The sequence below is a fragment of the Bicyclus anynana genome, chromosome 5 (genome assembly GCF_947172395.1).
Source record: "Bicyclus anynana chromosome 5, ilBicAnyn1.1, whole genome shotgun sequence".
Lineage (NCBI taxonomy): Eukaryota > Metazoa > Arthropoda > Insecta > Lepidoptera > Nymphalidae > Bicyclus > Bicyclus anynana.
In genome coordinates this window covers 16,659,246-16,682,909 of record NC_069087.1, presented here as the reverse complement: position 1 = coordinate 16,682,909, position 23,664 = coordinate 16,659,246, and the positions used below count along the sequence as shown (strand labels likewise).

The following is a 23,664-nucleotide window of genomic DNA, read 5'->3' as shown; positions in this document are numbered from 1 at the left end:
CACGGAAGTGTGAAGGACGTGGTTTTATAAATGCCTAAAACCCCCATATTCCTAAGTATCCATAAAGATACCGTCCCAGGGGGACAAGTTTTACTTCGCTAACCTTTAACATAAAAGGAGCAAAGAACTGGACAATACGGTTGACTGACACCGATTTGTGCTAAAGTGGCAGATTCAAAAACTAAGGTCTACTCTGTCTAGTTTGATTCCGATTATTATAAATCGTATTTTATACATTCTTTGAGTGAATTTTTGACTTGATTTGTCTTTTACAAGAACCACTGCGTGGAGCGTCCCAACCGCAAGGAGTGGGCGTCGTTGACGTGCGGCGCAATGAAACGCTACCCGTTCTCGCTGTGCCACTCGGAGGTGCCGCCCGGCGAGTTCGTGGCGCGCTGCGAGGCGGACGCGTGCGCCTGCGACTCGGGCGCCGACTGCGAGTGCGCGTGCGCCGCGCTCGCCGCCTACGCGCACGCGTGCGTCGCGCGCGGCGTCACCTTCAAGTGGAGGACGCAGGAGACGTGCCGTGAGTACTGCGACAATGTGCCACTCGGGGGTGCCGCCCGGCGAGTTCGTGACGCGCTGCGAGGCGGACGCGTGCGCCTGCGACTCGGGCGCCGACTGCGAGTGCGCGTGCGCCGCGCTCGCCGCCTACGCGCACGCGTGCGTCGCGCGCGGCGTCACCTTCAAGTGGAGGACGCAGGAGACGTGGCGTGAGTACTGCGACAATGTGCCACTCGGAGGTGCCGCCCGGCGAGTTCGTGGCGCGTGCACCGCGCTATTGACGGTTTTTTTTTAACCTTCAGAAGATAAAGGCTAATTGGTTTTTTATGTATTCCAGCGATGCAATGCGACGAGGAATGTTCGAACTACAACGAGTGCATATCGCCGTGTCCGCCCGAGACGTGTGACAACCGGCTCGAATACACACAGATCAAGGCCGCGTGCGAAAAGGAAACTTGTGTTGAAGGTATCAAGAGTTAATTTTGTTTGGTTGATTATTACAAATTAGTTGATGTTATAGAAGCATAAGTCACACACAACCAAAAATTTAATTGCATAAAATTAAACTGAGTTTTTACCGATATTTTATTTTTGATTAGCTCGACAATTTACAGTTTGAGTACTTATTACACAGATTGCATGCAACAAGTGTAGGTACCAGTAGCCATACGATTAAAGTTGAATTCATAACTTTCAGGCTGCAAGAGAAACAAGACAAAAGATTGTCCGAGTGGAACGGTGTTCTCCAACAGTTCGCTGACGGAGTGCGTCCCGCGCGCCAATTGCATTCCTCCCTGCATGATCCTCGCGGACGGGAGGGAGATACCGGAGGGAGGAATCATCGAAGAGGACGCGTGCCACAGCTGCCGATGCTCGCACAACGAGAGGATATGCACTGGCCAGCCCTGTGCTACTCACGCCGTAAGCGTATAATTTATGACTATCAAACGCTTGCGATATTGTCCACGAAATAATTAATTTATCTAAATCGAAAGCAAAAGTCTTTACTCATGGAATCTTGAAGACCGCTTCACGTAAAAAGATGAAATTTTGCAGGAAGGTGGTTTTTAGATAAATAACAGTCAAAGAGACAGACTTAAGTACTTTCGCATTTGTAATATACTCATTCATTTCTAGTATACTGTTTATGTTTTATTAAACTAATCTTATATACGGATTATTTTGAAATTCAAATTAAATATTTTTTGCCTTCATTTTGTATATTCGATTCAACGGGCACATCGCGGCGCGTGTGCAAAGCGCGCCTGAACGACACCAACTACTAAATACCTACCAACTAAATTGACCCCTTTACAGGGGTCCGACCATGTACTTGTGCGTTTTTGCTAAAACGCGTAGTGCGCCAGGCCTGCTTTTGGCTTTTTTTTGCTTGGCTGCCAGAAGACTTGCTGCATATCCGAAAAAAGTTCTAGTCTAATAACTAGCCGCGGTGAAATAATTCGCTGATTTTTTTAACACTGACTCCATGCCTACAGCACCACAAATGGAACTCTCAGTCAGAAAGGCATAATGCATTAGACATAATACATGCAGACATACAGTTTCAACTGTTTTCCAGGACACGACCTCAGTCCCGGAGACGACGCCGCACGATCGGCCGCTGTCTTGCGCGGCAGGCTGGACGGAGTGGCTGAGCCGCGGCGAGCCCTACATCGACGCCACCGGCGCCTCTGTCGACAAGGAGCCTCTGCCGCAGATAACTGAACTGGTGAGATAATCCTCCAATCACATAAATCACAGCCTTCTCCCACAATAAGTTTGAAGAACTTCGGAAATCACGGAAATTTCTCACAGCAAGTTTGACAAAGAACCTTTCTTAAAGTATACACATAGGTTAGATTAAAATTAGAAGTGCGTTAGATCCAGGGGCGTAGCTACCGAAGCCGTAAATGATACGGGGCTTCAGGAATACAAAGCAAAAAATAGTGACATATTATACACAATCTCACTTATTCTGCTTTACTGAAAAAAACAATAAACTGCCAAAAGTTTCATTTCAGAACCAAATAACCCTTTTCCCGGGTCGCTGTCATATTTATTTTCGGCAAGCATTTTTTTTTCTTTTGTGAGAAATATTTACCCTTTATTTGTATTGGGTCCCTCTAACTAATTTTGATACAGGGCAGGTTAGTGGAAAAGAGGAGTGTTTGTTAACAGTCAAGGGCGCCCTAAACCCGACTCCACTCAAGGTCATTCTCTGCCATTCTAGGGTCTTATTTTGGTTACAGTTTGATTGACCGTCCTGACCGTTGTTCAATATTGGTTTTTTAATTTTTAAATCCACTTTTGACGCTTCTGCTAAAAATAGTTTATAAGAAAATCTCGTTTAACTTTGTAGACAGTTGGCTCGCCAATGTGCGAGAAGGAAAACGTGACGGACATCGAGTGCCGCACGGTGGAAGGACACAAGACCCCCAAGGAGACGGGGCTCAACGTCGAGTGCAGTCTGGAGAAGGGGCTCGTGTGCAGGGAAGCCGAGAAAACTTGCCTGGACTTCGAGATACGTGTGCTCTGTCGTTGCGAGGGAGGTAACGTAATATTTTACTCTCTCATTATTTTTATTAGTCAGTCACTATTAGAAGTACCTAGCGGACGCTCGCGAATTCGTCCACGTGAAATTAAATTTTTCACACGCGGGAACCATTCCCGATCCTGGAGAGATACCGGGATAAAAAATTGCAATGTCTTGCAATAACCTTTATGTTCCAGAAGAAAGTCGCATTAAAATCGGCTCAATCGTTCCAGAGATTACCTCGGACCAACAGACAAACAGTCAAAAAATTATTGTGTCTATTAAGTCGATGAAGAGTTCTTTATATTAACAGAAACAACTCCTGCAACGTTGCCGACGACCACGACGACAACAACGACGACAACGACCCCAACAACAACGTCGCCGGAAGGTATATGTCATTTTACTTGAATATGCCATTGAAATTCTTCACAAGACGAAAATTCTAATAATAAAATTAAATTCTAAACTAGAAAGATGTATGGGAATGACATTTGCTATCGACAGGTCACGTGATCAAGATCTGTCATTCCCATACATTTTTCTAGTTTTCGAAGCGTTAACGCTTGTAGAAAGATAATCGACGTGCCACTTGGCTAAGGGGGCTGATCACTTTTGGGGGGCAATATGGAACATTTATAAAAGTATTTAAACCCTATTCTATCTATTAGTACCCTTAATTAATAAATAATTATTTTTAAACAGTACCCTTCCAATGCCTGGACTCAACCCACCCGAACTACCCCCACCCGACCAACTGCGGTCAGTTCTACGAGTGCACGCCCGACTTGCTCAACCCGACCAAGCTCCACACGGTGCTCAAGAACTGCAGCGACGGCCTCATGTACAACCCTGTCGCGATGGTCTGCGACTGGTCGACCTCCGTCATTGCCGTCAGACCGGAGTGCGGGGAGGTCACCACCTCAACCACCACTACTGGCAAGTTATCTTTGTAGGGTTCCGTAGTCAACAAGGAATTATAATTATGTATGAGAGCCGTGATAGCCCAGTTGATATGTACTGTATAATCACCAATGGAGGAATGGAGGTCACCCTCTGGAATCAGAGGCAGAGGTTATACCTCTGACCTCCAACTTTTCAGTTGCGCGGATTGCGAAGAAATTAAATATCACGTGTCTCAAACGGTGAACGAAAAACGTCGTGAGGAAACCTGCATACCAAAGAAATTTCTTAATTATAATTATGCGTTAACATTGTTCAAAAAAGAGCAATTCGAGCAATATATCAATTAAAATCACGCGAGTCCCTTCGTCAAAAGTTTCAAGAAATAGGTATACTAACAGTAGCCTGTCAATATATATATAACAGTATAGTATATGTAAGACAAAATATTAATTTGTACAAACGAAAAGGAGATTTAAACCCACGTTTTACTAGACACGGGCATAAGTTAGTTATTTCTGCATATCGTCTCCAAAGAGTAAAAAAATCTTTTGTAGGTTTGGGTGTACTCTTCTATAATAAGATCCCCAAGACTGTGATGGACCTGCCAATGCATAGCTTTAAGCAATGTGTTAAAAAACATTTACTTAGTCGAGGGTACTACAACATTGATGAGTTCCTTAATAATAAAGATGCTTGGAGGTCGTTGGATCAGCTTCCACCTTCACACAGAAAGTAAAACTATAAGAAATGTAAACAGTAATTGTTATTAATTGTAAATTATAATACTGTATGACTTTTTCAAAAGAGCAACTGTTGAGTTTCTTGCCGGTATCTTCTCAGCAGAACCTGCCTTCCGAACCGGTGGTAGAATCTTTACAAATAGTCAACTGACGTGTCAAAAGTGCTTGTAAACTGAGCCTACTTGAAATAAATGATTTTTGATTTTGATTTTTTTTTTGCGTGTGTGAAGTCTCCCAATCCGCATTGGGCTAGCGTGGTGGAACTTACCCCTATCATTCTGAGAGCAGACAGCTTAGCAGTGAGCCGAATATCGGTTGATGGATTTTTGGAAAGAGCAACTTTTGAGTTTCTTGTGGGCTCTTCTCAGCATAACCTGCCTTCCAAATCGGTTGTATTCTTTACAAATAATCAATCAAAATTCATTTTATGAGCAAAATTCATGCTCTGTTTTATCCCGTATTCCCACAAGAATGAAAACTACAAATAAAATTGCGGTGCTTCACCCGCGTAGTTCTTCATTACCGTGGCATCTGCTTTTAAAAACTTTCTTTTGTTCATTTAGAAACAACGTTGGTGCCAATCCCGCCTGGGGAAGAGGAACGTGAGGGTTCGTATTTTTTTCGTATCCTCATCATCATCATATAAGCATATCAGCCGATGGACGTTCACTACAGGACATAAGCTTTTTGTAGGGACTTACAAACATCACGATACTGAGCCGCCTGCATCCAGCGAATCCCTGCGACTCGCTTAATGGGAGGTCGACTCGTTGCTAGCTGTGTTGGTGACTTTGGTTCTTCTGCGGGCTAATCTTTCTGATTCGAACACGCAGATATACACCGAGCATAGCTTATTCCATCGCCCGCTGAGTGACTCATGAGGCCCATATAGACCATGTCTCGGAACCATAGATCATCACAACATTATTTTTCTTATTAGTTTCGTATTATGTTACGAAATTATTTGTGGCTTTAACCATAACTTGTTTTTTAATTGTTTATTGACATTAGTAATCATAATAGATTTTTATCTTTCTACAGAAATTCCTTCTACCGGTACATCCACCACTCCGGGTAAGTTACATTTAGGAAATAAATAAATTAAAAATAATCAAATTCATTTAGTTGTGTTGTTTGTCTAATTTAAGAAGGTTGTTAGGATAAGAAGCTTTAAAGTGTTTTAAGATATAGAAAAGTGTTTGACAGACAGTTGCTCGCTACTACAAATGATCGTTTTTTATAGACTAACAGTTGCCCGCGACACCGTTCGCGTCATCTTCTTATAAATTTTATCCGGGATAAAAAGTAGCCTATGTTCTGCTCCAAGATCCAATTTTATCTCTATACCAAATTTCATCCATATCGGTTCAGTGATTTAGTCTAGAAAATGTAACAGACAGACAGAAATACTTCGCATTTACAATATTAGTATGGATATTCGTCCACATATCCGCATCATAAGTGTCGGACGCATCGTATCAAACGGATTTTAAATTTTACGGTAAGTTTCGTGTGATCCGTACGATGCTGATCAGTGGACGCACTTGTATGACTTTCTAACTTCTATACAAAGAATATATGCGACCGATTTTTTGCAGTTATCGTCCTTTTATGTGGAAACAAAAAAATGTATATACCTAATTTAAATTATTGCTTGAAGTTTGTACAAAAGTGGGCACGATAGTTCAACATGCGGGGTTCTAGCCCAAGTCCTCTCGGATTTCAGCCCTTAACCGTGGAATTAGCGTTGCCAGGTTTCCGGATAAAGCTGGACATAGTTAGGCTTTTTGATTGCGTGTCCGGCCAAAGCAAGCGGCGTCATACTGTCAGGCTTTTGTTGAAATTTTTTCCAGGAGTTTATGGTGGTAATATTTTTATCACAAAAAAAGCTTGATTTTACATATTTTTTTTGTCGTACCTAATAATACTGAGTCAAAAAATTCTAATGTAGGGTGTCTTTCCGGCCTTTTTACCCGAATGTCCGGCGAAACTGTCTGGTCTGCCTGGTTATTAGGTTTGTTGACCTGGCCACCGTGGAGTCATTGAGGTTCTATATAAATCCCTCTGGATTCCAGGAACCCCATCACCATGTCTCCCCGGGCACGTGTACAAGAGCTGCGCGTTCCCGTGTGACAAGCTCTGCGACCACTTCCAGCAGGAGTTGCAGATTGTCGGCCAATGCTTACCTGGACAGGTACGGTATAAGGTGCTTACCTGGACAGGTACGGTATAAGGCTCAGTTTGGCGGACTTCGTGGCACAATGGTATGCGCGGTGGATTTACTAGGCGGAGGTTCTTCCCCTCCAGCTGGGGCGGGTTCGATCACCAGCTGGGCCGATTGAGGTTTTCTTAATTGGTTTAGGTCTAGCTGGTGAGAGGACCTGCGACCGGATTCAAACCTACGCCCTCCGAATGAAAGGCACAGGTCAAAAATGAGCCCAGATATTTTATGATAAGAAATTTATGCCAGATTCCAAAAACATGATAGTAGAACATCGTTCAGATCCCTCGTCACGCGAGTTCAACTCGCACTTGTCCGGTTTCTTTTATTTATCATCCATTCGTTTTTACTCACAAGTTCTTTTTATAATAAACAGGAATGCGTGGGCGGTTGCGTGCACGAATCCGTGGCCAACATCAAATGCGACTTCGGCTCGTTGTGGCGCGACAACAAGACTTGCGTGCCAATCAAGGACTGCACTTGCGAATATGACGGAAAACTTCTAAAGGTAACGTAAACGTAGTAATAAAACTAATTCGAACTATGATAAACTAACTTACTACTTGAATGAGTATATAAGAGAAAGTCTGAAGGTGGCACCAGTGACAGAAAAATTGAGGAGTAGAAGGTTAACTTGGTATGGGCATGTAATGCGTAGAGAGGAAAGTCATATTACTAGAAAAATGTTGAATGTGCAAGTAGAAGGTCATAAGAGGAGAGGAAGGCCAAAGAAGAGATGGTTGGATTGTGTGAAAGAGGACATGTGTGTAAAAGGAGTGGATGATGAGTTGACGAGTAATAGAGACGAATAGAAAAGATTGACATATTTTTCCGACCCCACTTAAGTGGGATAAGGGTAGGGAGATGATGATGATAAACTACATCTACTTCCCTAATTAACCAATCTAATACCCTGACGATCTAATTCGAATCACATTCCATTAGATCAGGGTCACGTCGAATCTCTATCTACAAACCGCTAACGCTACAAAACTATCAAAATGTATGGAACGACACATCCGATCGACAACTTCCGGTCGATCACGTGACCTGTCTATAGTGAATGTCATTCCCATCACATTTTTTAAGTTTCAAAGCGTTAGCGTTTGTAGAAAGAGAATTGACGTGCCACATGGCCTAGATAGATAGAGATAAATCGATATTTTGATCTGTCAGATATTTTGAATGTTTTGTACGTTAATCATATCTCATAAAATACGTCAATGTCTTATATAATATTATTTTTGCTATTTTATTTAGTACAGACAGAGCTTTGCATTTTTGCTTTTTTATAATCAACTAGCTGATGCCGCGCGGTTTCACCCGCGTGGTTCCCGTTCCCGTAAGAATATGGGGATAATATATAGCATATAGCCTTCCTCAATAAATGGGCTTTCTAACACTGAAAGAATTTTTCAAATCGGACAAATGGTGAGATTAACGCGTTCAATCATACAAACAAACAAACTCTTCAGCTTTATAATATTAGTATAGATTCCTGGGTAATTTATTATAAATTGAATTTATATATTTTATTCGTCATTCTATTGTACGGAATATAAGATTATTCCTGGGTTCAATATATAATCAATTTAGGGGATGCCTGGTAGAAATTACTTATAGCAATAAAGCCGCCTTTGCATGCTAAGTTTGGATTATTGATTGCTTAATGTTTTTATTTATTACTGTATTTTTGCGAAATGATAACCATATAATCATTTCAGCCCGGTGCCGTGGTTACCTCAGACTGCAAGATATGCCAATGTCTAGACAACGCTTTACACTGCGACACCAGTGCGTGCATCACCACTGACAAACCCATCACCGGCTCACCGAAATCACAAATCAAAATCACGGAAATCACTACCCTACCTACGGTCGTTGAAAAAGTTACCACAACTTACATTCCTGCACTAAATGCAACGCCACCTACAACTCAATCTTCTACAACACCTTTCACAACTCATGGGCCATTCACTACAACTCCTACGACGCCTACGACGCCTACAACGCCTACGACGCCGACGACATTGCGCCCGGAGCCTAGATCGGAGTCCGAATCAACTATAATTATTTTACCTACCACAGTGTCACCACCACCGGAATGCAACCCTTCCATGTAAGTGTACTTAGCCAAAATCTTATCAACATATACATATAAATAAATAAAAAAAAAACAAAATTCATTTATATCAATTTGCTTTGTTTACAAGCACTTTTGAAAGGTCAGGATTATGTCATAATTTAATTTAATCTAACGGTAATAATAGTCGAAAACTTAAAATTAAAGTTAAAAAAAAGTGAAAATTGAGTGTGTGTCTGTGGCTTCAAACTGTTTTTTTTTCAAGTGCATAAACTTATTTACAATAAAAACAAAGTTTATTTAAATATTTGCCTGTCTGTCTGTCTAACGGCAAGCAAAGAAATTCTTTCATTATATTCAATTATTTATTTGAAAACAATTGATATTTACATTCGATTCCTTAAGGTACAAGAATTTATTATGGGAGGGGGAACATCTGCCCAAGGAATCCTTTTCTGCGAGCTCGGTCGCGAGCCCGCTGTTCGAGCCGCAGTACGCCGAGCTGAATGGACGCGCTTCTAGTAATGGTTAGCTACTTTTTATTTACAAGTCTCCCCAATATTCTATATAAGGCTAGGAAATGTACGAAAATCTATACCTATAATAAATCTGCAGAGAGGTAAATTCTGTACATAAAATATATTTCCACAATAACTATCAGAGGGTGATTAGTGATGATACTGGTGGCAAAAATGCAATCAGTAAAATTTTTGTCTGTTTGTCTGTCTGTCTATCTCTCTGTCTGTCTGTATGTTCGTTATAGAAACAAAAACTACTCGACGGATTTTAACAAAACTTGGCATAATTAATATTCGTACTCCTAGGTTATAGTATACTTTTCATCACGTTACGATCAATAGGAGCAGAGCAGTGAAGGGAAATGTTGGGAAAACGGCAGAAGTTACTCCATTTTTTAAGATTCTGTCGCCGTCGCGTGGTAGGGTAGGGGTAGGGTAGGGTAGGAGTAGGTAAGGTTTTTGACGAATATCTCGGGAACCGCTGGGGCGATTGCCGAGTTTGGGGGCGCGTTAGACGTGGGCCGGCGAGCGCCACAGTTCAACACCAAGATCAAAACGATCGGACTTCGGTGGGATGAAATATCTCAAAAAATACCGACTCTTTGAGTCCCTACTCTTTCCCTGTATGGTAGGGTAGCTATAGAGTGAGAGTAGGGTAGGGTAGTAGGTAGTAGGGTTTTCCGCGGACTGTTACATAAATGCTCTAGAATTAAGCAAGAGTGTTTGGGTGTTCACGTCGATGCCTTAACTTAAGTCAACCTTAACCACACGATTTCTGGCAGAGTTTAAGTTTTCCTATCCACCTTCGAGCTCTATCATCAGATCATATTATTGCATCTTCACAGCATATACAAGGGTATATTGGAAAAAATATGCTAAAATACAATTTAAATTGCAGCTGGCTCCTGGAACCCTGCAGAGGGTGATAAAAACCCGTACATCCAAGTGGAACTGCCCCGTAAAGAACCGCTGTACGGTGTGCAAATGCAAGGCAGCCCGATTTTTGACGCGTATGTCGAGAGCTACGAGCTGATGTATGGTGACGATGGCAACGTCTTCTCCACTGTCAACACTCCCGATGGAAATCCTAAGGTTGGTATACTTAACTAGCTGACTCCGCGCGGTTTTACCCACGTGATTCCCGTTCCTGTAGGAATAATAATATATATTTATAGCCTATAGCCTACCTTGATAAATGGGCTATCTAACACTGAAAGAATTTTTCAGGACCAATAGTTCCTGAGCTTAGCGCCTTCAATCAAACAAACTAACAAACTTCTCAGCTTTATAATATTAGTATAGATTTCAGACAGACTTAAACAGCTCTATGACGAGATCCGCAGAAGAACAAAGTTCCGACATAGCTCAACGACTCGTGAAGCTGAAGTTCTGGAATGGTGACCCCGTACTAGAAAGCGCAGTGTTGGTCGACCCCCCACCAGGTGGACTGACGACAACAAGCGAGTCGCAGGGTTTCGCTGGATAAAGGCGGCTCAAAATCGTGATGTCCCTACAAAAGGCCTTTTTCCTGTAGTGGACGTTCTACGGCTGATATGATGATGATCATGAGACAGCTCGGCATGATCTCAACACACAACAACACACATCACCCACACAGGTTCCATTTGTAATAATTATGAAATTTTATTTATGACATGTGGAAATTTAACTTAAATGAATAAATAAATAAATCTATCATAGAGCTGTTTGTGAAATCAATGGTTCTTCTTTTAACTTTCTTTAGATTTCGCAAACGTTAATAGTTCTCAGTCACAGGTTAGGACATGGCAAATTTTAGGTTATTTAAATTTTGTGTCACTAAAAACACTTGATTCTTTTGTTGCTGCATTACAACTCTGTTGTAATAATTCCGCAAACAAATTTGAGCTTCTAAATGGGCTGAGCCCAAAAACTATTCAGAGGAATCTCTATCAAAAAACATGCATATAAATTCTATTTGATTTTAATTCATTTAGACTGTGTGATAATTTCCATATCTGTGAAATAATTATACCTCGGTATTACCAATAATACTAAGAATTCACGTTATTTTACGTATTGAGTTGCATACTGTTGATGAATCACAAGACATACAAGGTAACAGGGTCTGGTCTGATAGATTTAACTCACAAACTCTGTTCAAATGCTCCTCTAGGTCGAGGACCGATTTTGACAGAAGATGCCCTTAGAGAGTATCTCTCGCATCTTTATCTAGCCCAATAAATTTGCGAGGGAGGTAGATTTTTGTTAGTAGACGTCAGCTAAGAACGGATTTTGCAACATGGCCGGATTAAGAAACTCTAAGGGCGAAGAAAGCTGCTATAGTCTGCCAAGTTCTTTGATGATACTCCCATGATATGCGGGCGACAGGGGGAAAGACTGCGTGGGTGTGAAATCGTGCATGCGAGGAAGTGATGTGCATCAGTCGTGGGTTTTTCATTCATCGCTACACGCCCCCCGGCCCGCGCGCAACCTCGGGAGTGTTACGAACGAAGTTGCCAAGCTATAGTTTTTAATACATAAACGAATAGGCACTCAAATGCGCTACAACCCTATAAACCAACAGCGTTTGATGTCAAGCTCAAGTAGCTCAAAAAAATTCCATATCTATGGTATATTGGTAGATGTATCTTGTTCTAGATATTCCGAGGTCCAATAGACAAAGCTACACCGATGAAGCAAATGATCGAGCCGCCGGTGGAGGCGAAGTTCGTGCGCATCAAGCCCCTCACCTGGCACAACGAGATCAGCGTCCGCTTCGAGCTGATCGGCTGCGAGGAAGTCTCCACCACCACCTCCACAACTACCACCAGTACCACCACTAGTACCACCACCACTACTGTAGCACCACCTGTTACGGTAAGCAAACACTACATTCGTTTTAGTGGAAATAGCTTTAAATAGGGATGATGACTGATAAATTAAGAGTATGCTAATAGTTAAGCTATTTTGTATAAGTAACAGTATCTGCGATCATTACTTTCGAAGCTACAGGGATTTAAAGGGTCAGATTTGCGGCGCTGCCACGGATCCCTGAAAAACGCCCCATACAAAATGGTACGAACTAATGACATCGTAGGTACATAATGATTGTTAGATTTGTATGGGCGTTTAAACATAATTACTAATAGTAATATCTTTGTTATTTGTGCATTTATGTGTATAGTTCACATATTAAAAAATATCACATTTAATGTAAGGAAGATAAAACTGTATGAATTTTCATCTAATTACGATAAAAAAAATTTAATGGATTTTGAAATTTTATAATCTTATTTATTTTGCAAATATCCAGACAATCTTTTTATGTATAACTTAGTTAACATTGACCTTATTTACCCGAATGTATCATAAAAATCAATATATTTAAGCCTAGTCATTATGCCCATTGCGTCTTATTAGTACAGAGGAAATGCTGCAAGTTATCCCGCATCCATCTTAGATTGCATCATCACTTACCATCAGTAGTCAAAAGCTAACTTGTTGAGAATGAAAAAAAAACATTGTACTGTCTTCAGATACAGTATTTTATGGTGAATCTTTAAATGAGATTCTGGCACATGGGTGCATATTCTAACATTTATATAAATTCAAAAAGCCTCGAGAACTTAACTTGTTAACTTGAACGCTGTATGTCATAAAATGCTACATAAAAAGTTATTGAAGTGGTGTTGAAAAAATTATAAATATTTTTTTCCAGCCGGAACGAATGATATGTACGGAACCCTTGGGCTTCGGCGGCGATCTCCCGATCGAAATGATCGAAGTGAGCTCCAACTTCGACGCTCGGCCGTCGTTGAAGCTTGAGTCAGAAAGCGGTTGGAGGCCTCTCTACAGCACGCCAGGGGAATGGGTCATGGTAAGTACCTAGATAAAGAAATTCAAAACTATTTTGTAGAATTTTGGGTACTTAAAGTAGGGACTGAAATCACCCGGCAAATAAAACAAAATGTTTGATAAAAACGTTCATGTGTGAAAACATTACTACCTAAACATTAAATTGCAAGTATCAAACTGAGTTATTCAAATATTTGCACTATAATTATGGGAACGCCCTCTGATATTTTTTAAATTTTTTGGGTGAATTCAGTCTCTACTTTCATCAGCCGAACTCTGGATCTACCTATGGGTTAAATTTTATTTTGCGCTAATTTGAATTTCAAGGTCAACAGAATCAAAACTAATGATGTGATTTTTGATACTGAATATTGAGGCAGGGCAAAATTATATGACGTTTTCATTTTGCTGTATTTTGGGACATTTTAATAGACAAATTGCATAACGCAGTGAGGTTTCTTAATCATCAGGCCTTTATGCAAAGCAGCATAAACCGACAAATTCACATGACTTAACTGTTTAGTATACAGGAAGAAATTTTTTTTAGTGCGGATATTTTTATATTTTGTACATAAACAAAATTTAATGATCACGTATTTTTTCTTTTTTTTTTTAACTCAAAAATAACAAAATTATCGTTAGCTAAAGTTATTTACTTTTGAACAGAATTTTAGGGTCACCCTATTGTGCGTTTATTTTATTTTCGTTTGATACCTAAAGGACGTCACCAGATCACTTTTAAGCTGAATATATCTTGTTTAGTAATAATATGTACATTATTTTGTTATTTTAGAGACATAAATTAAAAAAAAAAATTACATAAAATGTATCGAACTGTTTGTATATTTATATTCTATTAATGATACAGAACCACGAAAAAAAATATCCGCACTAAAGACCGAATCACCCTGTATAAAAAATTGTCACGTTTAAAACAACAGTTTTCGATGGAAACTTTCAAGAGTTATTGTACAATGTTGCAATGTTGTTTCCAGTTGGCCTAAGATGTGCAATTTTCTCGAGACGAAAAAAAGACAAATATCGACCAATAGCAGATATATTTCAACTCCGACTCCGGTCGACAATATGTACATTGTACAGGATATGATTGTACATTGTACAGGATATGATCCATAACAAGATGCATAATTTTGAGTACATCGCTAATGTCATCAATATTAACTCGGGTTAAGGCAAATTTTGGAGTATCCAAAACGCGTTAAATGTCATAATTTCTCACCTCCAGTTCAACTTCACATCTCCGCGCAACATAACCGGCATCAAGACGAAGGGAGGGCAGAAGGGTCGAGTCACCGCGTATAAAGTGATGTATACTTGCGACCTCAAGACTTTCAACCCGGTGGTCGACAGTTCCGGAAACCCTACATTGTTCCCCGCTAACTTTGACACAGACAGCGTGGTCCTCAACGAGTTTAGGCCGCCGATACACGCGCAGTACCTCAAGATACTGCCCGTCAAGTGGAAGGACAATATCGAGATGAGAGTGGAGCCTATTGGGTGTTTCGAGCCTTATCGTAAGTGTGATCTTATATGTTTATACGTGAAGCGAAATTTCAGTCTGTTTTTACGAAAATTGCGCGAACGGATGAATGCAAAATTTTACACAATTCGAGATAATACATGAAGAAGAATTGCAATAGAAGACTTAGGTATAAAGCCTGTATGTGGTGTAAATTCCTTATGTCTTACCTTTTGGTTATATTAAATTTATGAATGTATAAGATGCTTAAAATTTCAGTAGTATTAGTAAAACGTTCAATAAGTGACCTAAACAAGTCATGGTACTCAAGTGTCTTTTGACATTTGTGACTTTCATAGACGATCGCATAGTATAGCGTGCTTAATCAATGTCGATGTTTTGAAAATATGTAACAAAGTTTAGGACATATTTTTGGGTAGTTTCTTCTCTTGGTGAAATGTTGATCATAGTTTTGCAGTGACAAATAAATTAATAACTGTGTATTCTGTGTGTGTACCTATCATTAATAACTGCGTATTCTTTTGTAGCAACAACGCCTCCGCCACCGACGTCCGACAAGCCCAAGCCCTTCCCGTGCCAGATGTGTCCCGGTGTGCAGGAGGCACTGTGCGACTGCGAAGGCGACCGCTACTTCGACGGCGACGACTGCTCGCCGCGCGACCAGTGCCCCTGCCTCGTCGGGTTCATTGCGTAAGTAACAGTCACAAACATATGTATCAGTAACGACTCCAGCACTGACGACAAGCTCAAGCCCTTCCCGTGCCAGATGTGTCCCGGCGTACAGGAGGCACTGTGCGACTGCGACGGCGACCGCTACTTCGACGGCGACGACTGCTCGTCGCGCGACCAGTGCCCCTGCCTCGTCGGGTTCATTGCGTAAGTAACAGTCACAAACATATGTAGCAGTAACGACTCCAGCACTGACGTGGGACAAGCTCAAGCCCTTCCCGTGCCAGATGTGTCCCGGCGTGCAGGAGGCACTTTGCGACTACAGCGGCTGCGACTGCTCGCCGGGCGACCAGTGCCACTGCCTCGTTGGGTTCATTGCGTAAGTAACAATCACAAATATATGTAGCAGTAACGACTCCAGCACTGACGTGGGACAAGCTCAAGCCCTTCCCGTGCCAGATGTGTCCCGGCGTGCAGGAGGCACTGTGCGACTGCGAAGGCGACCGCTACTTCGTCGGCGACGACTGCTCGCCGCGCGACCAGTGCCCCTGCCTCGTCGGGTTCATTGCGTAAGTAATAATCACAAACATATGTAGCAGTAACGACTCCAGCACTGACGTGGGACAAGCTCAAGCCCTTCCCGTGCCAGATGTGTCCCGGCGTGCAGGAGGCACTTTGTGACTACAGCGGCTGCGACTGCTCGCCGGGCGACCAGTGCCACTGCCTCGTTGGGTTCATTGCGTAAGTAACAATCACAAATATATGTAGCAGTAACGACTCCAGCACTGACGTGGGACAAGCTCAAGCCCTTCCCGTGCCAGATGTGTCCCGGCGTGCAGGAGGCACTTTGCGACTAGAGCGGCTGCGACTGCTCGCCGGGCGACCAGTGCCACTGCCTCGTTGGGTTCATTGCGTAAGTAACAATCACAAATATATGTAGCAGTAACGACTCCAGCACTGACGTGGGACAAGCTCAAGCCCTTCCCGTGCCAGATGTGTCCCGGCGTGCAGGAGGCACTTTGCGACTACAGCGGCTGCGACTGCTCGCCGGGCGACCAGTGCCACTGCCTCGTTGGGTTCATTGCGTAAGTAACAATCACAAATATATGTAGCAGTAACGACTCCAGCACTGACGTGGGACAAGCTCAAGCCCTTCCCGTGCCAGATGTGTCCCGGCGTGCAGGAGGCACTGTGCGACTGCGAAGGCGACCGCTACTTCGACGGCGACGACTGCTCGCCGCGCGACCAGTGCCCCTGCCTCGTCGGGTTCATTGCGTAAGTAACAATCACAAACATATGTAGCAGTAACGACTCCAGCACTGACGTGGGACAAGCTCAAGCCCTTCCCGTGCCAGATGTGTCCCGGCGTGCAGGAGGCACTGTGCGACTGCGAAGGCGACCGCTACTTCGACGGCGACGACTGCTCGCCGCGCGACCAGTGCCCCTGCCTCGTCGGGTTCATTGCGTAAGTAACAGTCACAAACATATGTATCAGTAACGACTCCAACACTGACGACAAGCTCAAGCCCTTCCCGTGCCAGATGTGTCCCGGCGTACAGAAGGCACTGTGCGACTGCGACGGCGACCGCTACTTCGACGGCGACGACTGCTCGTCGCGCGACCAGTGCCCCTGCCTCGTCGGGTTCATTGCGTAAGTAACAGTCACAAACATATGTAGCAGTAACGACTCCAGCACTGACGTGGGACAAGCTCAAGCCCTTCCCGTGCCAGATGTGTCCCGGCGTGCAGGAGGCACTTTGCGACTACAGCGGCTGCGACTGCTCGCCGGGCGACCAGTGCCACTGCCTCGTTGGGTTCATTGCGTAAGTAACAATCACAAATATATGTAGCAGTAACGACTCCAGCACTGACGTGGGACAAGCTCAAGCCCTTCCCGTGCCAGATGTGTCCCGGCGTGCAGGAGGCACTTTGCGACTACAGCGGCTGCGACTGCTCGCCGGGCGACCAGTGCCACTGCCTCGTTGGGTTCATTGCGTAAGTAACAATCACAAATATATGTAGCAGTAACGACTCCAGCACTGACGTGGGACAAGCTCAAGCCCTTCCCGTGCCAGATGTGTCCCGGCGTGCAGGAGGCACTGTGCGACTGCGAAGGCGACCGCTACTTCGACGGCGACGACTGCTCGCCGCGCGACCAGTGCCCCTGCCTCGTCGGGTTCATTGCGTAAGTAACAATCACAAACATATGTAGCAGTAACGACTCCAGCACTGACGTGGGACAAGCTCAAGCCCTTCCCGTGCCAGATGTGTCCCGGCGTGCAGGAGGTACTTTGCGACTACAGCGGCTGCGACTGCTCGCCGGGCGACCAGTGCCACTGCCTCGTTGGGTTCATTGCGTAAGTAACAATCACAAATATATGTAGCAGTAACGACTCCAGCACTGACGTGGGACAAGCTCAAGCCCTTCCCGTGCCAGATGTGTCCCGGCGTGCAGGAGGCACTTTGCGACTACAGCGGCTGCGACTGCTCGCCGGGCGACCAGTGCCACTGCCTCGTTGGGTTCATTGCGTAAGTAACAATCACAAATATATGTAGCAGTAACGACTCCAGCACTGACGTGGGACAAGCTCAAGCCCTTCCCGTGCCAGATGTGTCCCGGCGTGCAGGAGGCACTGTGCGACTGCGAAGGCGACCGCTACTTCGACGGCGACGACTGCTCGCCGCGCGACCAGTGCCCCTGCCTCGTCGGGTTCATTGCGTAAGTAACAATCACAAACATATGTAGCAGTAACGACTCCAGCACTGACGTGGGACAAGCTCAAGCCCTTCCCGTGCCAGATGTGTCCCGGCGTGCAGGAGGCACTTTGCGACTACAGCGGCTGCGACTGCTCGCCGGGCGACCAGTGCCACTGCCTCGTTGGGTTCATTGCGTAAGTAACAATCACAAATATATGTAGCAGTAACGACTCCAGCACTGACGTGGGACAAGCTCAAGCCCTTCCCGTGCCAGATGTGTCCCGGCGTGCAGGAGGCACTTTGCGACTACAGCGGCTGCGACTGCTCGCCGGGCGACCAGTGCCACTGCCTCGTCGGGTTCATCGCGTAAGTAACAATCACAAACATATGTAGCAGTAACGACTCCAGCACTGACGTGGGACGAGCTCAAGCTCTTCCCGTACCAGATGTGTCCCGGCGTGCAGGAGGCACTGTGCGACTGCAGCGGCTCGCCTCGCGACCAATGCCCCCGCCTCGTCGGGTTCATCGCGTAAGTAACAATCACAAACATATGTAGCAGTAACGACTCCAGCACTGACGTCCGACAAGCTCAAGCCCTTCCCGGCAAGCAGGAGGCACTTTGCAACTGCGCCGGCGACGACTGGTCATCTCGTGACCAATGCCCCTGTCATTGGGTTCATTGCGTAAAAAAACCTCAATCGGTTCAGCTGGGGTTCGAACTTCTGTCTTGCAAATCCACCGCGCATACCAGTGCACCACGAAGGCCTTTCAAACCTTCCTTTTCCTTATAGTAGTGCGGGTATTTAGAAAATATCTTTGTTACAGATACCCGGTGGGCGCGACGTACCGCGGGGAGAACTGCGACGAGTGCGTGTGCAAGATTGGAGGAGTGACGGACTGCAAGCCGGCTAAGCAATGCGACTGTGAACCGGTATACATTAGTCATACTCCTCATTATCATCAACCCATATTCGGCTAACTGTTGAGCTCAAGTCTCCTCAGAATGACGGGTCTACCCAATAAGCAAACAAGCCGGCCCAATGCGGATTTCTAGACTTCACACATGCAAAGAAATAATTAAAATTCACTGTTTGAGACACGGGATATTTAATTTCTGAAAATGAACATTGAAGAAATTCGAAACTATACCCTCCGGAATCGGAGGCACAGGTCATATCCACTGGGACCTCATAGTTGTTAGTCATATTAAGAAAAAATATTATTATGATAAATATCCTTTAAAAAAACAATATATTACTGTATCAAAATAATAATAAATCTTTATATAAGGTTAAGCTGTTAATTTTCCGATAGCAGTTATTTCAGTCTTTAAGACATGCAGCCTTTATACGACCCTTGATCAAACAGTCAAGCGAAAGCTTCTTTAGCTATTTGTTATAAGACCATCGGAACAATAGCAGTCAGGTTCAACAGTTATATTTATAATTACAAACTTTTTAAATAAGTTTCTACGTTGTCTATGGTGCGATAAGAATGCACAATTTGCTATAAATATATTTTGTACTAAACTTTTTCAGATATCGTTTCTACATTGTCTCTGGTGCGGTAATAATTGCTTCCAATTATTTTAGGATCTCGTCCCAACACTGACGCCGTCCTGCAATTGTCTTTGCGAGCCGTGCAAGAACGGCACCAAGATCTGCCCCACCAGCAAACTGTGCTTGGACTTGGAGAAATGGTGCGACGGCTTGCAAGACTGTCCTGATGATGAGAAGGAGTGCACAACTATTCCGCCTGTCACTGAGTCATTTATCACAGAGGTGATCCCGCCAGTCGACGTCACTAAGCCCACGACGCCCACGCCGACGCCCATGACGGAGCCCACGACGGTGCCCACAACGGTAGCGCCCACGACTGAGAAACGTAAGTTGTTCGGAAAGAAGACAGCGATAGGATGCGCTCTGCGGTGTTACCCGCAAAAAATAAGTATGTACCTGTAATTTAATAATTACCGACTTCAAAATAGGAGTATATAGGATATTCAATAGGGTAGTTATTTCAAATTTATCAAATTTAGTATCAAATTTAGTTCTATTTAAGACCATTTACAAAAAGTTTCAACTAGCTCAGCTAGTCATTTATTAAAATTTATTGTTTTAAAATGTTTTTAATCAAATTTCGAAGAACACCGAAATTTTTCCGGGATAAAAGTATTCCAAATGTTATTTCAATTTTGCAAATGTCCGAGGTTCTGTATGCGTAAAATATTCCATAAATCCCACGGGGTGGGTGATACGACGTGATCGTACCTTTGTTACGCTGCGGCTTTTGAAGCGATTTGGTTAAAATTTGGAATGGAAATGGATTCAACTCTGAAATAACGCATAGACTTCTTTCATCCCAGAAAAATCTATGGTTCCCACAGGATTTGTGAAAAACTGAATTCCTCGCGGACGATATCGTGGGCGTCTGCTTGTTACATATATGTCACGAATATCTCGTTTGCAAACATGTTTAATTTCTTGTTCTAGCTCCAGAATGTCCCCCAGTGGAATGTCCCCCCGGCTACTACGTCCGGTACACCACAACCCCTACCCACTCCTACTCAAAGACCGGCACCGACCTGCCTCCCCCGCGACCGCGCAACTCCTACCAGAGGTTCTACAAAGGAGGGTTCTCTAAAGGCGGCATAGGAGGGTTCTCTAAGGGCGGCTTCTCTAAGACTGGCTACTCTAAAGGAGGGACGTATGGTGAGCTCAACAACAAGTTTTTGAACAAATATACCTTTAAATACTAAGGCCCCATAAAAAACATTCAGTAAAAAAATCATTGTGCCATTAAAATACCTATATAAATTCATAAAAAATCTGAGAAATCTTTTCATACTAAAACTAAAAATTGGCTCACCTGAGATGTTCGCGCATTTATTGTGAAGAACCAACGTTTTTTGTCAAAATGTTCTTTTTAGCACTTTCCTGGTCAATGATGTGCACCACAATATATCTCTACGCGATAAATCTCGACCAATAGCGACTAAATCGAAATAATCGCTTTTTCTTGCGTCTCATCGCAGTGAGACTATGACGTGGTACATAATTGAGTTATCTGAGCTTATAGCCATGTGGCACCTCAATCTTTCTACAAACGCTAACGCTTCGAACAGTAATAAAAGAGAATAACAGATCCGATAGACAACTTGGTCACGTGACCTGCTGATAATGGCATGCCCATACATTTTTAAATTTGATTTTTGTTTGCTTTTGTGCTGATCTCTTCCATTACATCTTTGTGGTGTGCAAATAAAGTATATCTATCTATCTTGATTTTCAAAGCGTTTGCGATTGTAGAAACAGAACCAGAATTGCATTAGCAATATATTTTATGTAAATAATTTTTGTTTTAAAAAACATTATAGGTCCACCTTCCCGTCCGCGGCCGAACGATGCGTTCCAGCTAGACAGGCCTACGTTGAACACGACCACAGCGGAAACGAAGAAAGTGTGTCCCCAATTCAAGTGCATTCCCAGACTGCCCCCCATCCCTCCCAAGGGGTCTACCCCTCCGCCCACGTATTGTTCCACGCCCACTTGCCCGCCGCAGTACACGCTGAAGCTGGAAATTGTGGCTGACAGTTTCAACGCGTGCCCACAGTGAGTATTATTATCAAGCTTATCCTGCAGTGGCGTGCATAAGGTTTTTAAGTAGGGTATGCATTATAAGTAAAAATAAAAAATTCAATTGGGAACGCTACCTTGATAAGACAAACCTTAACATGTATGGCGGAAGTTTGTAGGACGAGTTCATACGCTAGATAGGGGATGGTATTCCAGTTTCTAGGTGGCTTTATTAAGTCCGTGCTGAAAATTACTAGGTACTGAAATTTCTTGGAAGACTGGAAAGCTAATTATTTCATAGCCTGAGCGAAGACTCGATCCTATGGATTTTTCAGACATAAAAAGTAGCGTTAGCATCCAATATTATTAGCGAAAAATAAGAAATTAAATGTCACGTGTCTCAAACGGTGAAGGAAAAACATCGTGAAGAAAACCTGCAATATCTAGCCTATGCAATATCTAGCCTGCAATAATAACGTGTGTCTGCCAATTCGCATTGGACTATTGATCATTCTCATTCTGAAAGGAGACTCGAGCTCAGCAGTGAGCCGAATTTGGGTTGATAATGATAATGACGATTGTTAGCGATTAGAATTAGACCTATTTGGTCTAATTTCACTCGTTTCCGTCCAACTTTACAGATACGTGTGCGTCCCGCCGCCCGAACGGTTCGACTACTGCGACATGACCGGCCGCACCTTCTCCACCTTCGACGGCTCGGAGTACAAGTACGACGTGTGCTACCACACGCTGGCCAGGGAGAAACGGTTCACCTCCTGGATCGTGTTCAGTGAGTGCCCCATCTATCACATTGATAGCTGGGCCTATAGTCATATGGCACGTCAATTCTCTTTCCACAAACGCTTCGAAATTAACAAAATGTATGGGAATGGCTTTTAGTGGACTCAAAGGTGATTACAAAAATAAGAAAACTAGTGTCAAACAAAGGTTTCACAACACTTGTCACAAATCAAACTGTAACCAAAATAAGACCCTAGAATGGCAGAGGATGACCTTGAGTGAAGTCACGTACTTGTGAACGATGTGAGTAGGGTTAAAGGCGCCTTTGACAGATATCTAACACTCCCCTTTTCCACTGAAGTCACTCTCCCCGCCTATCAACCAAGTAACCCATAAAGAATTACACAACAAGAGATGTGGACGGCTCGAACGCCACAAGCACACTGAAGCCGTCCGTACCGCAAGGCGTTGTAACACGGCGATAACATGACATTCGTTATCGACAGGTCACGTGATCGAGTTATCGATTGGATCTGTCAATCGCGTACATTTTGTTCGTTTTTGAAGCGTTAGCGTTTGTAGAAAGAGAATCGACGTGCCATACGGCTATACAGGCCCTAAAATCACTCTTAACTAAAAATCATATAGGTATTTCAAAGCTAGATGATTGTATTTAATGCAAAATTAATTTAAGCGTGCAGACATTTAAATTAGACAAGAAAAAAATGTCCAGAAATTTGATATTTGTCTAAAAGACTGATTTCTTCACAGTTCGTAAGAAGTGTCTCAAGGACACCTGCCAGAATCAACTGATAATCTTACAAGACGACCAAGTAATCCTCGTGAAGCCCAACCTCATGATTGACTACAACGGTTACGAGTACACGGTGGAGCAGACCAGCAAGATCTGCTTCCAGAAGAACAGCTTCGATGTCAACCGCCTCGGCAACGGAGTGTTCATCAAATCGAGGAGATACAACTTCACGGTGTTCTACAATCCTGATGGCGATGTTAAAATTGGTGTAAGTTTTTTATGATCATAGAACATCTAATTGACGAATCTGCAGGCCTAACATGCTATCTACGACATTACCTCGTGAAAACAAATTGACCAATTGCGGTCGAACCAGAGATATTGC

General features: G+C 43.5%; 1 protein-coding gene across 1 annotated transcript in view; it reads left to right on the top strand.

The window, feature by feature from the left end:
- LOC112043956 (hemocytin) overlaps positions 1-23,664 on the top strand; it is an 86,081-nt gene that overhangs the window by 34,982 nt on the left and 27,435 nt on the right. The window contains exons 29-52 of the mRNA XM_052881462.1: positions 277-526; positions 842-970; positions 1,202-1,425; positions 2,084-2,233; positions 2,864-3,053; positions 3,351-3,428; positions 3,743-3,976; positions 5,247-5,291; positions 5,725-5,757; positions 6,759-6,877; positions 7,281-7,412; positions 8,629-9,023; positions 9,393-9,514; positions 10,404-10,597; positions 12,146-12,364; positions 13,206-13,364; positions 14,589-14,877; positions 15,371-15,533; positions 19,035-19,140; positions 19,802-20,093; positions 20,702-20,920; positions 21,586-21,820; positions 22,426-22,574; positions 23,297-23,547. Coding sequence (XP_052737422.1) covers positions 277-526; positions 842-970; positions 1,202-1,425; positions 2,084-2,233; positions 2,864-3,053; positions 3,351-3,428; positions 3,743-3,976; positions 5,247-5,291; positions 5,725-5,757; positions 6,759-6,877; positions 7,281-7,412; positions 8,629-9,023; positions 9,393-9,514; positions 10,404-10,597; positions 12,146-12,364; positions 13,206-13,364; positions 14,589-14,877; positions 15,371-15,533; positions 19,035-19,140; positions 19,802-20,093; positions 20,702-20,920; positions 21,586-21,820; positions 22,426-22,574; positions 23,297-23,547 — 4,377 coding nt within the window. The remainder of the gene's footprint in view (positions 1-276; positions 527-841; positions 971-1,201; positions 1,426-2,083; positions 2,234-2,863; positions 3,054-3,350; positions 3,429-3,742; positions 3,977-5,246; positions 5,292-5,724; positions 5,758-6,758; positions 6,878-7,280; positions 7,413-8,628; positions 9,024-9,392; positions 9,515-10,403; positions 10,598-12,145; positions 12,365-13,205; positions 13,365-14,588; positions 14,878-15,370; positions 15,534-19,034; positions 19,141-19,801; positions 20,094-20,701; positions 20,921-21,585; positions 21,821-22,425; positions 22,575-23,296; positions 23,548-23,664) is intronic.